This window comes from Anolis sagrei, chromosome 1, assembly GCF_037176765.1.
Source record: "Anolis sagrei isolate rAnoSag1 chromosome 1, rAnoSag1.mat, whole genome shotgun sequence".
Taxonomy (NCBI): domain Eukaryota; kingdom Metazoa; phylum Chordata; class Lepidosauria; order Squamata; family Dactyloidae; genus Anolis; species Anolis sagrei.
The window spans coordinates 31,063,989-31,080,968 of record NC_090021.1 but is presented as its reverse complement, the minus strand read 5'-3'; the positions used below and the strand labels follow the sequence as shown (position 1 = coordinate 31,080,968).

General features: G+C 37.8%; 1 protein-coding gene across 4 annotated transcripts in view; it reads right to left on the bottom strand.

Annotated features, from left to right (window-relative positions):
• The window catches only part of SYT14 (synaptotagmin 14), a 117,707-nt gene extending 100,994 nt beyond the window's left edge, over nt 1-16,713 (bottom strand). Inside the window, exons 1-2 of one of the 4 annotated variants that reach the window (XM_060754338.2) lie at nt 16,407-16,711; nt 7,281-7,328 (exon numbers count right to left, since the gene is read on the bottom strand). In XM_060754338.2, the coding sequence (XP_060610321.1) occupies nt 7,281-7,328; nt 16,407-16,419 (61 nt within the window). In that variant the 5' untranslated portion in view covers nt 16,420-16,711. Of the gene's footprint in view, nt 1-7,280; nt 7,329-16,406 lie in introns of all 4 variants that reach the window. The other 3 variants (XM_060754339.2, XM_060754341.2, XM_060754340.2) reach the window with 3 other exon arrangements.
• Nucleotides 16,714-16,980: the final 267 nt, after the last annotated feature.

Genomic DNA, 16,980 nt, shown 5'->3' with positions numbered 1-16,980 from the left:
CAGTCATATATAAGCTTTGGATAGCACAGGGAAAGGTTAATACCCTTGTGGTGTTTGTTTTTCTGTCTGTGAAGATTTCTGCTCCGGTGATAATTGGATTTTGGAAAATGTGGCTGCTTGTGGAAACAAAGGTTGGTAACAAAGCTTCAGGTGAAATTCCTTTCTTTCCCTTCCTAGGGGTAGATTTCTCTCTCTTCCTGTTGTCTCACTCCATTTGTAACTATGAGTTGTTTGTAAGTTGGATGTTTGTAATTTGGGGACTGCCTGTGTATATCCATCCTTTAAAACGAAGATAAGTCAATAATTTTCAGTATTTCAAATATCTCAACTATAAACTAAATAGTATATATAAATTATTGTATGTTTTTTTCTTCTGAGATATGTTACCTATGTCAAACGTGCTTGTCATGTTCTCTACCATCCTTCGTACTCTCATGTGCTCTAATTATAACCAGCAGAAGCTCTACAAACTAGATGAAAAGGGGGAGGGGAAAGAAATTGAATTATTTTCTTTGCTTCAAAATCCATAACCTTAAACAATAACATACACAAAAACAACAATACTTTTCTATACTATGAAATCTGATTCAATCAAGCAGGTAACTCACAGAGCATAGAAAGATTAAGAAACCTTGAGGAGATCCATAATGCATCATAATTCTAAACAAAATCAATCACAAATCACACTTTTCAATAAGGCCCATTCCCACTGAAATCCTACTGAGAAGTCCAATGACTTCAAAAGAACTACTCTCATGTAAACATGTACATGATTGTAGCCTTCCAGATAATGTTTTTTAATGTGTAATATGGTTAAGGTTCTTAATTTATAGTATATGTTATTGTCTAGAAATTATGTTTTGGTTTTCACATGTATGTGCGGCATTGAATTTTGTCACTATTATGTTGGAAACTGCTTTGACTCCCCTCGGGGGTGAGAAAGGTGGTATATTAATGCAGTAAATAAATAAATATTTAGAGAATACATTTTTGCTTTTTTTAAGGTTCTCCAAGATGCGCTCATGCAGAGATTCTAAAGTACGCACAAGCAGATTTCTTTTTCTCTTCATCCAACTCTAAATTCAAGCTCTGTTTAATTTTAGAAAGATCTAAACAAAGGAATGATTATAGAGAGTTCAAACTGCTTTCCAATTGTGCTTCCCTTTAGTTGCCTGTGTGTCTGTGGTTCCATTTTTGACAGCGCGATCAGCAGTTTTTGGGCTTATAAAATGTGCATGTGCGCAGGAGCAGTTCACACAGGGGGATGGGAAGGAAGTCACGTGTTTTCCACGCAGGGATATACAATCATGTGAAGATGCACTTTGGGTGGAATTGGGTTTTAAGCACACCTTTTAAACACGTACTTTTCAGCTGTTAACCCTATTCCACCCACACTTCTCCACACATCATTTAGCCACCCTTCTTTTAACCCGGTTACTTCTGGGTTTTGCTGGATGTGTAGAAGTGTCCTCTGTTTTATGTTATCTAGGGAGTGCTAGCAGAATGTGAAATGCACATACTTCAGAAATTCATGCAAGGGGAAGAATACCTAAATGCTTTAACCCTCAGAGGAGAAAGAATGCCCAAAAACGCCGTAGCTCTCAGAAAGATCAAGAAGGTACATGGCTAATGAACAAGCTGAAGGGGCCTATTAGAAACATGAATTCTTCCATCTGAAAATTGAAATAATGCCTAACTGACAGCAAAACATCTCAATTTTTTTTAAAAGTCCAGCTGGAATGTGCCAATTGCAAGAATCATTGTAAGGTTCATAAATTATCTTTTATAAGTATCAGAAGCAAGCTTCTGATACTTCTGCTTTCTTCTCATGTCTGAATCCTGACAAATCTATTCCTAATTTGTTAATCATTTAGATGTAACAGAAAAATTGTACTAAACACAAACTGGGATTTTCCCGCTAAAGCTGGCACAATATGGGATGAAGAAAGGTGTGTATGGAAGAATGTTCACCTCTAACTTCTGTGACCATTGTCATATATAGCATGATCACCAAACAGTTGAAATAAGGAAAGTTAGCAGAGGGTTGGAATTTGTGAAGTATACAGTGGACCCTTGGAATCCACCAGGCTTTGATTCCAGGAGCTCCCATGGGCACTAAAATCCATGGATGCTCAAATCCCATTGTATAAAATGGCACAGTAAAATGGTATCCCTCATATAAAATGGAATTTTGGGGATTTTCTTTTAAATATTTTCAAGCTATGGCTAATTGAATGGACATGGAGGGCTATTGTATTACTTAAAATATGAATGCCAACAATACTAATTTGAGCCTCTTTGAGTCTTCTTGTGGAGAGAAAAGTGGGGTATAAATAATGCTACTACATACTACTACTACTACTAATAATAATAATAATAATAATTTTAAAAAAACAAGAACAAGATATTATCTAGGGAATTCATAGCACCATTTGCATTATGTGTGTTGAAGGTGTGCTAAAGGAAGAGAAGTAGATACAGTATGCCCTCCAGGTATTTTGGACTTCAACTCCCACAATTCCTAATAGCTTACTTCTTTCCTATTTCACAACTGAGCAATCACGGAGTCTCTAAAGGAAGTGTAACCTATTACAGAATATGAATCCAAAGGATTTATCTTGGAAACAATGCTTTTTAATTCAATGTTCAGATGCTAGAAAACAGCAGTAAGAGTTACCTGATACATAACAAACCACATAAGATTTAAGAACAAAGCCACATTATCTGGTATTTTTAAACAGGGAAACATCAACAGTTACTTCATTAGAATTTTACCAATGGAAATTCAACCAACCAGCCAACCATGGCAATGTACTTATCTAGTTTCATTATATCTAATTTAACAAAGACCTGGCATGTGGATTTCATGATGCGCAAAGCCTGTATCTGGTTTCCTGTGATCCAAATAACAATCTAGTGATGACATCTTTATTCCTGAGGATGTTTAAAATAGCTATTTATTTAACAATTTTATTTCACATTCTCATTGGGCAAAGCACCCAAAAATACTGATTAAATATATGAATACATAGTTTTAACTATTTTAAAAGATCACCATACTGGAACACTTCCAAAATTCTATTTATATACTATTGGAGCTCAAGTATCTTGACAGATTAATGTTATTCTTTTCAGAAGTGATGATGGACCCCCAAAAGGAACAATGCTTCTTACAGATCTCTACATCAAATGGTGAATTACCCCATGTGAACTCACTTCTATTGCTAGGATAAACCAAAAGTTTAAAAAGATGCATCTGAGATACACATAAGGAGGAGTTGTATCTAAGGGGTTCTTTTAAAGCACATTTATCTGAATGGTTGTGGCCCATAAAGGAAATGACTTCAATATTTCATCTTTCTGTATACAGTACAACCAAGATTGCATGTTTGTCTGTTACCATGTGAACTTGCAGGTTCAAGCTCTGGGAAAGAATAGTAAAGAATAAATATACTACAACATGTATGTAATTTATTTTATTAAAACATATTGATTATATTAAAATATAGCAAATCAGTGCTAATTGTGAAATATCCTACACTGAAAAGCCTAGAAATAGTTTATTCACTCCTTTAAAATATATTTCCCAGATATTTTTGCTCAAACTTGAAATGGGAAGAATACCACTCAAACATAACAGTAGAGTACATCAAAATTTGACGCATATAACATGCAGTTTGAGTTCAAACAACTGTAGGATCAGGTATGATTAGTTTCATGCATTAAAAAAGGTTCTGTTTCTTAAATAGCAGTTCTCCATACCTTGTGGCAATTCTTTTTTAAATGTGGAAATTTTCAAAGGCAGATTATAATTTTGAATAGAGGCTGCCATTATAAGAAAAAAGAGCAGGAAAAATTCACTGGAAATCTCTGACCTTTTGAATAGGTTTTATGGAATTGTGTGAAATCTAGTTATAGTCTAGTGCTCAAACCACTACACCAAACTGGCACTCTGTGTTGGAGTCCAAGGAAAAATGGAGCACACACCAAAGCAGGGTATGTTGACAATCACAGGTGATTTGAATACAAAAGGAGGTAAAGAGTACAGAATCAAAGACTGTTTTGGTCTAGGATCAAGAAATGAAGCTGGAGAGCTACTGATTCAATTCCACAACGGCATTTTGTTCATAAACACCACATTCTTCAAGCAATCAAAGTGTTAACTGTACACACGGACTTCACCTGATGTCCAATACTGAAATCAAATAAGTACACATAATTGGAAGCAGAAGATGGAGAAGTTTCAATCCCCATGCAAAAAAAGACTAGAGGGCAGGAGCAACCTGTGGCATAGATCTTGACCTCCTATAGAAATGAAAGCTAAAGAAGAACACTAAACCAATAATTGTGCCAAAATACAACCTGAAGAATATCCCCATAGTATTTAAAGAGAATGTAAAATATAGATTTGCACTATTAGGCCTAACTGACCAGGAACACTATTAGAGAGAAATGCAAAAATACACAGTTTGAAACCAAAAAGAAGGATAAGCCTCAATTGATGATATATGAAACTCCTCACGCAATTAAGGACAAATGATAAGCAGAAGTAAAAGGTAACAGAAAGAAGGTCAACACCTTGAATGAAAGTGTTCAGCAATTCATGAAAAGGACCAAGAAGAACTACTATAACCTCCGATGTGGATAAATAGGACAACGAAAAGAAGAACAAGGAGCTTCTTCCTCAAGATCTGAGAAATCGAATGGAAGTTTAAAGTAAAAGTAAGGATGCTATATGACCAGCAGGGGAACACATTACATGATCAAGTAGAAACAAAAAGATGATACAAATACACTGAAAAACTATTTTTAAAAAGAGCAAAGGATGAAAGATTCATCCAGGGAAGAACAATTGAAGATGGACATCATTATTACTATTATGTTTGCATTCCACTTTTTCTCTCCATAAAGAAGACTCAAAGAGGCTTACATTAAAAGCATTTTAATATAGTTTAAATCTATAAATATACAAACATTAAAACAGAATTAAATATCAATAGTATTTTAAAAAATAGTTAAAATCAATAAAAACTGATTAAAACATGTGTTGTGGAAGGCTTTCATGGCCGGAATCACTGGGTTGCTATGAGTTTTCATGGTCAGAATCACTGGGTTGCTATGGCCATGTTCCAGAAGCACTATCTCCTGACGTTTTGCCCACATCTAAGACAGGCATCCTCAGAGGTTGTGAGGTATATTGCAAACTAGGCAAGTGAGGTTTATATATCTGTTGAAGATCCAGGGTGGGAGAAAGAACTCTTGTCTGTTGAAGGTAAATGTGAATGTTGCAACTAGTTTCCAATATACCTCACAACCTCTGGGGATGCCTGCCATAGATGTGGGCGAAACATCAGGAGATAACCATACAGCCCGCAAAACTCACAGCAATGTAGTGATTAAAATATATTCAAAGCTAAAACCACAGAACCCCTTCACTTTATCTGAAAAACCTTCTTCTTTAAAAGCCAACACTCAGTTTTAGAAAGTAAGTGGAAATTGTATTCAGATCACGTGGGAGGAATAAATAACCAGGAGCAGATGGCATATCAACAGAGCTGATTCAAGCTACTCTACTTATAACAAAAATCTATCAACAAATTTGAAAAACAAAAGAAAGGCCCCCAGATTGGAAATGGTCTGTCTTGTCTGGATTAAGTTTTAGCTTGTTAGCCCTCATCCCGTCCATCACAGTGGCCAGACACTGGGCCAGGATCGGGGGATCTTTCTTGGAATTAGATGGAAAAGAATAGTAAAGTTGAGTGTCAGCTGCAGAGAGAGGGCACCAAACTCCGAAACTCCGGATGACCTCTCCCAGCAGTTTCATGTAGATGCTGAAAAGCATAGGCAATAGAATGGAACTTTGCAGGACCCCACAAGGCAATGGCAAGGGTTCCCGTAAGGTTCCATTCTATTGTACTCCCCCTGTCTAGTTCTCTGCGGAGGTCATCCATCAAGGCAACCAAAGCCGTCTATGTACCATGAACAGGCCTGAAACCAGACTGCAATGGATCTAGATAACCGGTTTCATCCAAGAATCCCGGAGCTGAGAAGCCACCGCTCACTCCAGAACCTTGCCCAAAAAAGGGAGATTAGAAATTGGTCAGTAGTTGTTAATAATTGGCCTCATAATTGCCTGTTTTGGGCTAGCTGGTAATTGTCCCTGATCCAGCGAGGCATTTATAATCCTTGCAAACCACTCAGCTACCCCCCCCCCCCCACTGGCAAGTTTGAAAAGCCAGGAGGGGCAAGGGTCTAGAGCACATGTAGTAGCTCTCACCACTCCAAGGATCTTGTTGACATCATCAGGCTGAACAAGCTGATACGAATCCGTCAAAACCGAACAGACAGGTGCCTCAGTTACATCCTTTGGTACTGCTCTAAAGCTGGCATATAAGTAGGAGCACACCTGAGTGACTTTGTCTGCAAAATGATGTGCGAATTCGCCACATCAAGTTGTCAGATGGTCAGAGGCCCCCTCCCCTCAGACAGATGGAGGAGTGCCCTGACCACCCGAAACAACTCAGCCGGTCTATTAGTTGAAGACCCTTTCTATCCTCAGATGGCCTCAGCACAAAATGGAGACTGGCTATGAATCGTGGCTTCATGACTAACGGACATTCCAACCAGTCATCTGCAATCAAAACCAACTTTCTTTCCATTGGCCATACAGTCTGTAACAATACCTTCTCACATAATTAAGGGCATAACTTTATTGTGTACAATATATAGAAGCATTTTATAAACAAAACTAAAGTAAACTGAACTCTCTACAAATGTGATCATGACGTTTAATAAACAGCCACTTACCTAATAAGTCATGATAGGTAAGTATGGTGTACAGGACACTAGGCAGCAAAACATGTGCTTTTTTCTTTCAGAATGATAATGTACAACAAATGTCTGCAGATGGACCTATAGTCTAGCCCACAAGTTTATGTGTTTATAACCTTTGTAGATTTATTTAACTCTCATGCATAACAATAAAACAATCAGTCTTACACTGTGTGTATCGCAGTTGGGATTCCAACACAAATTTCAATATACTGGGGTTATGGGTATAATATTTATTTCTTACAACTCCCAATTCAACAAGCATTCCAATGCATGCCTCCTCAACCCCTTTAATGAAATTTGGTTTCCTCTGACCAAGCCAACCAGCCGAAACTGAAAGCGTGACACTTCTGGTTCTAACATTATGGTTTGCTCTGGGTGCATGAGGGTTAAAGAATCAATTATAAATAACAAAATATTAAAAGGAAGTATTTTAAGGAATTGTCTACCTTTTCTAATGCAAATTAGTTCATGTACTCCACAGGTTCTTTCTCCACCTGGTTGCAAAAAAGAAAATTAAGAAGTGTTTAAAACAATATAAAATGTACTTATACCATATATACTTGAGTGTAAGCCAACCTGGATAAAAGCACCTAATTTTATCACAAAAAAACTGAGAAAACATATTGAGTATAAGCTGAAGGTGGGAAATGCAGCAGCTACTGGTAAATTTCAAAATAAAAATAGATACCAAGAAAATTACATTAATTGAGGCATGAGTAGGTTGAACATTTTTTGAATATTTACATCAAACTGTAACTTGAGATAAAACTGTCCAGCTCTGATTAAATCATTATTCTAACCTTCTTCAGTGTAAATGTGCTTACGTACCCTTCCAATAATAATAAATAGAATAAAATAATGAATGTAATAAATAAAATAATAATAGAACAAAATAATGTATATGTAATAATAACAGTAATGATAGAGTAAAATAATAAATGTAATAATAACAGTAAATAGAGAAAAATAATAAATGTAATAAAATGATAATAAATAGAGTTTAAAAGGGCTGAAAAACTCAGCTTATATTTGAGTGTATATGGTAAACTGTTTTAACCCCTCATGGAGCATATTTCAGATATAAATCTAATTTGAATTCTAACAAATCCAATTTTATTCCAACTAGCATTAATTGCAAGTATTATTCACTTTGATAGATTAGCACTGATTAAAAATACCATTCAGTTCAATAGATTTACTGTGGTTTATTTAACCTTAATTGTCTGACGTTAGTTTATACTTATGCCAAGTGCAGAGTCTCCAACTCTATTTCATGTTTAGAATCAAAATATATAAATGATACTTGGATGAACTTAACCTAAATCAAATTTCAACCAAAGATATTTTCAAAAATTCTGGATACTGATATAAATGTACTATCAAAATTACACAGCAGTATTACACAATTTATTTTTGCGTCGAATCGTTATTTAAAATTATTTATATGTGTCCCATTTTTAAAATCTCCAATTATTATATTTCATGTCAAAAGCATTGCATAAAATAGTTCATCTAGAACTGATAAAATAAAGGTATAACAAACTGCTAAATAGTTTTAGACCTAAAGCGGGCAACAGCAACTGCATTGTCTGTAGCTTTAAACAATTCTTCCTCTGTGCAATCTTCAATAGATTGTAACAAAATATAAAACAATAACGAGTATAATGGTACAAAGTACAAGGTATCATAAGAGAAGATTTGTAGCAGTTTTATCACTCCATACCTTGACAACTTAATGCACTTATCCCCAATCTTCTAAACACCCAATCAACCAACAACTGCACAATTAATTTAATATTCAAGCAAACAGACCCGCATGTACAGGAAGGCCTCTTTTGTGTTGTTACCAAACTAAGCTTTACCTGATGCATTATCAACAAACATTTCTTCTCATTTCCTGAAAAACACAGTGGTTTATTAGGAGTGTTCAGGGAGAAATAATCTTAAACTGTTTATGTCTGCACACATAAACAATAATACCTTGAACCTGGGTGGGTAGCAGGCCATACAATTCTTTCAGATTGCATAACAGAATTGTGATACGGAAGATTTGCTTTTCATACAAGGGATATGGAACACCTTATCTTGTCTACAAGATTATTATAACGTCTATGAGACCTCTGGGAGTACTTCTCACTTCAAAAAAACCCCAATAACATAAAGCTAGTGTGGTGAAATTATTAGGGTATTGGACTAGGACTCTGTAATTCCCATTCAGCTATGGAAACCCACTAGATCGCCTTGGTCAAATTACTATATATACACTCATGTATATGTTGACCTCATGCATAAATTGAGGACAGATTTTGGGGTCAAAATTATTGACTGATAAGACTCATGGATAAGTTGAGAGTCATTCTGTGGAGTGTGGAAAGAACCAGTGCTGACTCAGAGGGATACCACCACCATTTAATCACAATCCCTTAACTACCACTGCCATTTTGCCACCCAGGCATTCAAAACAGCCAGAAATGGTGCCATGGTGCTTCTTTGTGTTCCCCTTGGATGAAATAAGCTCTTGCATTTCACAATTTTCCAGTCCAATTATGGACTGATAAGACTCATGGATAAGTTGAGAAAAGGAGACTGTTCCTTTTTCAATAAGAGTTAAAATACAGTATTCAGCATTTAACTGTGGCTAGGTTTTTGGGCTTTTTTACTAATATTTCTTGACATACACATGAGTATATATGATACATTGTCTCAGAAGGATGGCAACACCTCTCTGAAGAAATCTTATCAGTAAAGGTCCATGAGAGGTTTGCCATAAGTGAGAAATAACCTGAAGGTACACCACAAATGAATCATGCTGATGTAGTTCTGATGCAATTTGATTTAAGCAACAACTGGTGGATATGAAAAGGGACATTAAGCGTAAGTTAAATTGGGAGGAGGGATATTCTGGGTCTGCCAGATCATTGGAAAACAGAAGTGGGGAGTAACAAGTAGCTTGGTCATCTGTGCAACCCATCTTCTCAAGAAGGCCTTTTTCCTCACCCTCTAAAATACAAACGACAACAAACTTTGTCAGATGTATACACCTGCTGTGTCAGAGTATGTGTTAGTTTGGAAACCATGAAACACAGTGTACCCTTCAACTATACATTGTATCCAGAGGGGAACTGTGTTTGTGTGTTTCAAACTAGTAAACATATTATTAAAATTGTGACCATTTCACTTAACCCGCAGGACCATGTCTGGTCTTTGTCTCAGTGGAACAAATTACACCACTGGTCCTAGTCGAGCACCATCCAAAAGCCTCCTCTGTAATTTTGTCATATACAAATATTTTCAATTTCAGTACAATTATAACATCCAGTTCAAAATTAAATTTGTCCAATTATTAACAAATGTATTATAAACAAACAACTTTTTGTAGTTTCAGTTAATACAATCATAGAGTTATATGAGCCATCAAGTCTAACCCCCTGCCATGAAGAAAAAGGACAATCAAAGTATCACCAAGAGATTGCCATCCAGCCTGTTTAAATGCCTCCAAAGAATAAATTATAATGAATAACCTTTAATTGTTAAGTACTAATTCGTAATGAATTCGCCACTGGTAAAAAAACAACAAAACCTATATATTTTCCTGTATATGTCTAAGAATTTTAATCAAAACATTTACCAAAAAACTCTCAATCAACTTATCCACAAGTCAAGATTATATACTAATGTATAAATCTAGAAAGTTTAGCCAAAAAATCAGACCAAAAAACCTGAGTCAACTTATTCATGGGTCAATGTGACTACTATCCCTTAATGTGACTACAGTACCTGAACTCTTTTTTTTTTTAACCATCACATTCTCTGAGTAGAATAGTGAAAGGCAAGAGCTTAGTCCGCCCCAGGAGAACCTAAAAGAAGCACAGACCTCTTCTACTTTCTCCAACAATTGTGGTCTCTTTCTTTTTTGAATACCTGGATGCTGAAATGGCAGAGGCTATGGACAGCAGCCCCCCTGAGGCAGCATTGGTGTTCCACAGAATGATCTCAACTTATCCACGGGTCAGATCAAAATCCATAATTTTAGCCCCAAAATCTGCCCTCAACTAATACATGAGGTCAACTTATACATGAATATATATACGGCAAGTATATATATTGTACCTTAACTTTTATCAGAAAGAGAAGCATTTCTCAATAGGATGGCAAAAGGTGAAAGCATAGTCCATCCCAGTAGAAAGGCTGGGATGGACTGACCCTATGTATCATCACTGTCACAGTACGGCTTCTGACTTTTTTGAATGTTTGAGTAGAAAAATGGTGACAGCATCAAGGATCAACAGGTCACCTGAAGCAGTGCTATGCGCTTTCCCCTCTCAGTGGAATGACCTTGGACTGATTAATGGGTCATATCTAAATCCAAAATGTTTGCCTCAAAACATGAAGTCAACTTATACATGTGTATATGTGGTATATAGTCTAAAAATAATGTCATAAATATGTTTACATTATTTTTAAAAAAAGAAATGTATTTAAAATGCAGCAAAATTATAATACAAAACTCTAACTGATGATAGTGCTCCTTGCCTTCCTCTCCTGCTTCCTTCATGTCTCCAGCCCTAAGAGCTACTTAAACTCCAGAGATTTTCCTTAGCTCTGAAAAACTGAGTATCTAGTGCATGGAACACATGTAATGGAAGAGGACAGACCCTCTTGTTTCTACTGGATTCCGCTATTCAGTCAGAGGAAGTACCACATTTAATCCTGTCTCATCAAACCATCTATACATATTGAGCCCCCGGTGGTGCAGTGGGTTAAACCCCTGTGCCAGCAGGACTGAAGACCGACAGGTCGCAGGTTCGAATCCGGGGAGAGTGCGGATGAGCTCCCTCTATTGGCTCTGGCTCCTCATGTGGGGACATGAGAGAAGCCTCCCACAAGGATGATAAATCATCAAAACATCCAGGTGCCCCTGGGCAAGGTTCTTGCAGATAGCCAATTCTCACACACCAGAAGCAACTTGCAGTTTCTCAAGTCGCTCCTGACATGACAAAAAAAATCTATACATATGAGGAACATATGACTGTCTAGTTGACTTCAACTTCCAGCAGTCCTGGCCAACATAACCCATGGACAGGAATTATAAAAACTGAAACTCAACATATAGAGGGAATGGTGATAAATACCAGTGACAGAATGATGATAAATGCCAACTACTATGCAATTCTATGCATGCCTTCTCAGAAATAAGTTTCCCTGAGTTTGATGAAATTTATATTCAGATCAATGAAATCAGGATTTCAGCCTCATTTAGTGGTGTCTTTAAAAACCTTTATTGATGATTTAATGTAAAGGTTGAAAATATCATGAAACACCTAGCTAAAATGAAATACTAAAAACATGTCTTCCCTTGTTATTATTTGGGATTTGATGAACAGCCATAATAAACCAAATGTTTTCAAATGTATTCCATCATTTTCATGAATTTTCCCCATTTAGGGAAAGGAACAACAATGCTTACAAGATAAGCCAATAATGAAAATGATAAAAGCTATTAAATTTATCAAGGCATCAGCTGGAAATAATATCAGATACTATGCTACTCTACTGACATCCTGTATTGTTATTATACACTTCCCCAAAAGAATAAAACAACTCTCTTTCAGGTACAAGAGACTAGGTTACACAAAGCACTACTTTTTTTGCATTTAATATACTTCTTCAATTAAATTATCGAAATCATGACTAATTACAACAATTTATGTATGAATGATTTCCATAATAACATTAATCATACTTTCATGTATGTAAAAAGCCCAACTTTGCTTTATATGGACATTCTCTATTGCCATGATGCTAAACAAGAGGCAAGATTGCTAAGGGTGGTCTCATGAAGATACTTTTATAAATGTAACTTAGCACATGGCACTTCAAGCAATAGAGACCTGATTTGGGTAACAATTCTATGCACAGTTATATGGGTGCAAGCCCCACTGAAGTCCAAATAAAGATGCATAACGTCAAACTGTTACATATTTACTTTAAACAACTATTTAGGTTAATTCTATTTTAAAAGCAATGAATTCAAGTATACCAAAGAACACATTTCTTGAAAAGGTAACATTTGCTTCACAATTCTGGATATTCCATTGTGATTCACCTGTTGAAAACACTTTTGAAGTGTTCCCAGTAATGGTGCACAATGTTATACGTTTTCAGCTAGCAATAATGTACTTCTCTCTTGGTTTTTCAAATTCCAATTTAAATAGTGCAAAAGAAGCACTCCACACAGCTGTTTGTTTCCAACCACGAAATGTAAACACATATTCACATCAAAGCATGATGATTTAGAAAAGGGGACCTGGGAAATGCTGGGGGGGGGGGCTGAGATAGGTACACATTTGCTTTATGAGGCTTCAAAGTATGCAACCTTTGTTCCATGCACAAAATTATATAATACATGGTATATAAAAACACCTTCATACTATGGGGAAAAGGTCTATATGAAACACAAATGAAATTTCCAAGACACATGATTATACACATGCAAATATTCCAAAATATCCATATCCAAAAATGTTGTATAAGGGATCCTCAGCCTATATATGGCCACCTCCTATTGTTTATTTATTTGTTTATCATGTCAGAAGCAAATTGAGGGTACAGTTATAATGTATTTAAAAACACAAAGTTAAAAGCTTGACATTATACTAAATGTACTTTGACTTGAAGCTGTCTACTTAGAGTGCCTCTTGGAGTAGGCACCTCCTCACACCACATGAATATATATAATCAGAAAAGAAACAACAGAGCCTTAAAAAAAGAATACAACATATGCTTGACCACAATTATATGTTACATAGGCATGTTTATTGGGGGGGGGGGGGTATCTATCTTTCATATACAGTAGAGTCTCACTTACCCAACATTGAATAAGCGAAAATGGTGGATAATAAGGAGGGATTGAGGAAAAGCCTATTAAATATCAAATTACATTATGATTTTACAAATTAAGCACCAAAACATCATGTTTTACAAGTCGACAGAAAAAGCAGTTCAATACACAATAACATTATGTAATAATTACTGTATTTATGAATTTAGCACCAAAACATCGCAATGTATTGAAATAGTTGTGGATCCAGGCTGGAGGCAGACTGCATTGGATAATACAGAATGTTGGATGAGTGAAGGTTGGATAAGCGAGACTCTACTGTATAACTACATATCTATACCATTTTTTCCTGCCCCAAGGGTTTCTGTACCTCACTTTGAGAACAACCCAGGACTATCCCTCATCCCCCATCATTTATATATGTGTGTGTGTGTGTGTGTGTTTGGGTACACACACATACATATATTCCACATCCTTTCCTGACCCATGCACCCACAAAGATGCTTCTGTAGCTCACTTTGAGAACAACTTAGAACATTCCCTTGTGCATCCTTATATGTATTGCTGCCCCTCATCTTTCCTGCCCCAAAGATGCTTCTGTATCTCACATCAAGATCAACCCAGGGCCATGCCTCATTCTCCTAATTCCTGTGTATGTACCCATTCACTATGTGTGTGTGTGTGTCTTCCACATCTTTTCCTGCCCCTAAAGATCCTTTAATACCTCACTTCAATAACAACCCAGGACCATTCCTCATTCTCCTAATTCTTCTCTCTCTATGTGTGTATATATCCCCGTGTGTGTATCCACTCACATCAATACGTATAATCTTTCACATCTTTTCCTGTCCCATGTGTCCCCATAGACCTTCTTGTACTTCACTTCGAGAACAGGACAGGACCATTCCCCATTCTCTAATTCCTCTGTATATATGTGTGTGTCACACATCAATACATACATACACACACACACATATATATCTCCCTCTGTGTGTGTATATATATATACTGACTCACATCTATATGTCTATCTCTTCCACATCTTTTCCTGTCCCATGTATCCTCATAAACTTTTTTGTACCTCACTTCCAGAGCAGCCCAGGACCATTCCTCATTCTCCTATTTCCTGTCTGTGTGTGTATGTGTGTACCCACTCATTGTGTGTGTGTGTACCCACTCACCCCCTCCTCTCTATACATATATATCTTTTACATCTTTTCCTGCCCCATGTGTCCCCAAAGACCCTTTTGTACCTCACTTCAATAACAACCCAGGACCATTCCTCATTCTCCTAATTGTTCTCTCTCTCTCTGTGTGTGTATATATACATACATTATATATATATATATATATATATATATATATATATATATTATATATATATCCCCATGTGTGTATCCACTCACATCAATATGAATAATCTTCCACATCTTTTCCTGTCCCATGTGTCCCCATAGACCTTCTTGTACCTTACTTCGAGAACAGGACAGGACCATTTCCCATTCTCCAATTCCTCTGTATATGTGTGTGTATATCCACACACATCAATACGTATACACACACACACACACACACACATATATATATATATATATATATATATATCCCTCTGTGTGTGTATATATGTATATATACCAACTCACATCTATACATCTCTTCCGCATCTTTTCCTGTCCCATTTATCCCCATAAACCTTTTTGTACCTCACTTCGAGAACAGCCCAGGACCATTCCTCATTCTCCTAATTCCTGTCTGTGTGTGTATGTGTGTACCCATTCATTGTGTGTGTGTGTATGTATATGTGTATGTACCCACTCACCCCCCTCTCTATATACATATACACCTTGTACATCTCTTCCTGGCCCATGTGTCCCCAAAGACCCTTTTGTACCTCACTTCAATAACAACCCAGGACCATTTCTCATTCTCCTAATTGTTCTCTCTCTCTGTGTGTGTGTGTATCCCAATGTGTGTATCCACTCACATCAATATGTATAATCTTCCACATCTTTTTCTGTCCCATGTGTCCCCATAGACCTTCTTGTACCTCACTTCGAGAACAGGACAGGACCATTCCCCATTCTCTAATTCCTCTGTATATGTGTGTGTGTATCCACACACATCAATACATACACACACACACAGATATATATATATATATATATATATATATATATATATATATATATATCTCCCCCTGTGTGTGTGTGTGTGTGTGTGTGTATACCAACTCACATCTATACATGTTTATCTCTTCCACATCTTTTCCTGTCCCATGTATCCTCATAAACCTTTTTGTACCTCACTTCGAGAACAGCCCAGGACCATTCCTCATTCTCCTAATTCCTGTCTGTCTGTGTATGTGTGTACCCACTCATTGTGTGTGTGTATATATGTGTATGTACCCACTCACCCCCCCCCCCTCTCTCTATACATATATACCTTGTACATCGTTTCCTGCCCCATGTGTCCCCAAAGACCCTTTTGTACCTCACTTCGAGAACAGCCCAGGACCATTCATTCCTCATCCCTCAACTCCTATGTGAATGTGTGACTTCCTTCTAAACCCTGTCTCAGAACACACGCAAAGCATCTCCCCTCGGGGTCCTTCTCCCTGTGTCCCCCCCCCCCCCCCGCACCTTCCCCCTTGCTGCTGCCCAGGTGAACGAGAAGGGGGGAGGCGAGGAGGGGGCGATTCCCGAGGAGAGGAGCCCGTTATTGGCCTACTTACCATCAATCGCCATGATCTTCCAGGTGGGCCGTACCAAGTGGAACACGCACGTAGGAGGAGGAGGAGGCACCCGGACAGAGGCAAGAGCCCGGAGAAGGAGGAGGAGAGGAGGAGGAGGAGGAGGAGAAGAAGAAAGTGCCGGAGGGGAGGGGGGCAGGAGGAGGAGGAGGAAAGGGAGGGGGGAGGAGGGAGGGAGAGAAAGGGAGGGAGGTGTGAAACAGAGCGGCGCGTGCCGGGGCTGAGAGGCAAGCGGCGCGTGACTCCTCCCCTCCCTCCCTCTCTCTCTCTCTCCCCCCTCCTCCTCCGCGCGCACAGATTCGAAAGTCAGGTTTTTTTCATCTCTCTCTCTCTTTTCCTCCTCCTCCTCTTCCTCCCTCCTCCTTCTTCTGAAGGCGCGCGACGCAGCGGTTGGAACCATCTCTCAGGCCAGCGGACGCCCTCGCCTTCGCCGCGCGACGGCCGCTGTCAATCAAAGGCGGCCGCGAGCCAAGCCCCGCCCCCCCCTTTTTTTTTGGCAGCCCTTCACTCCCTCATCGAATCATGCAGTCCTAGAATCATAGAATCAAAGAGTTGG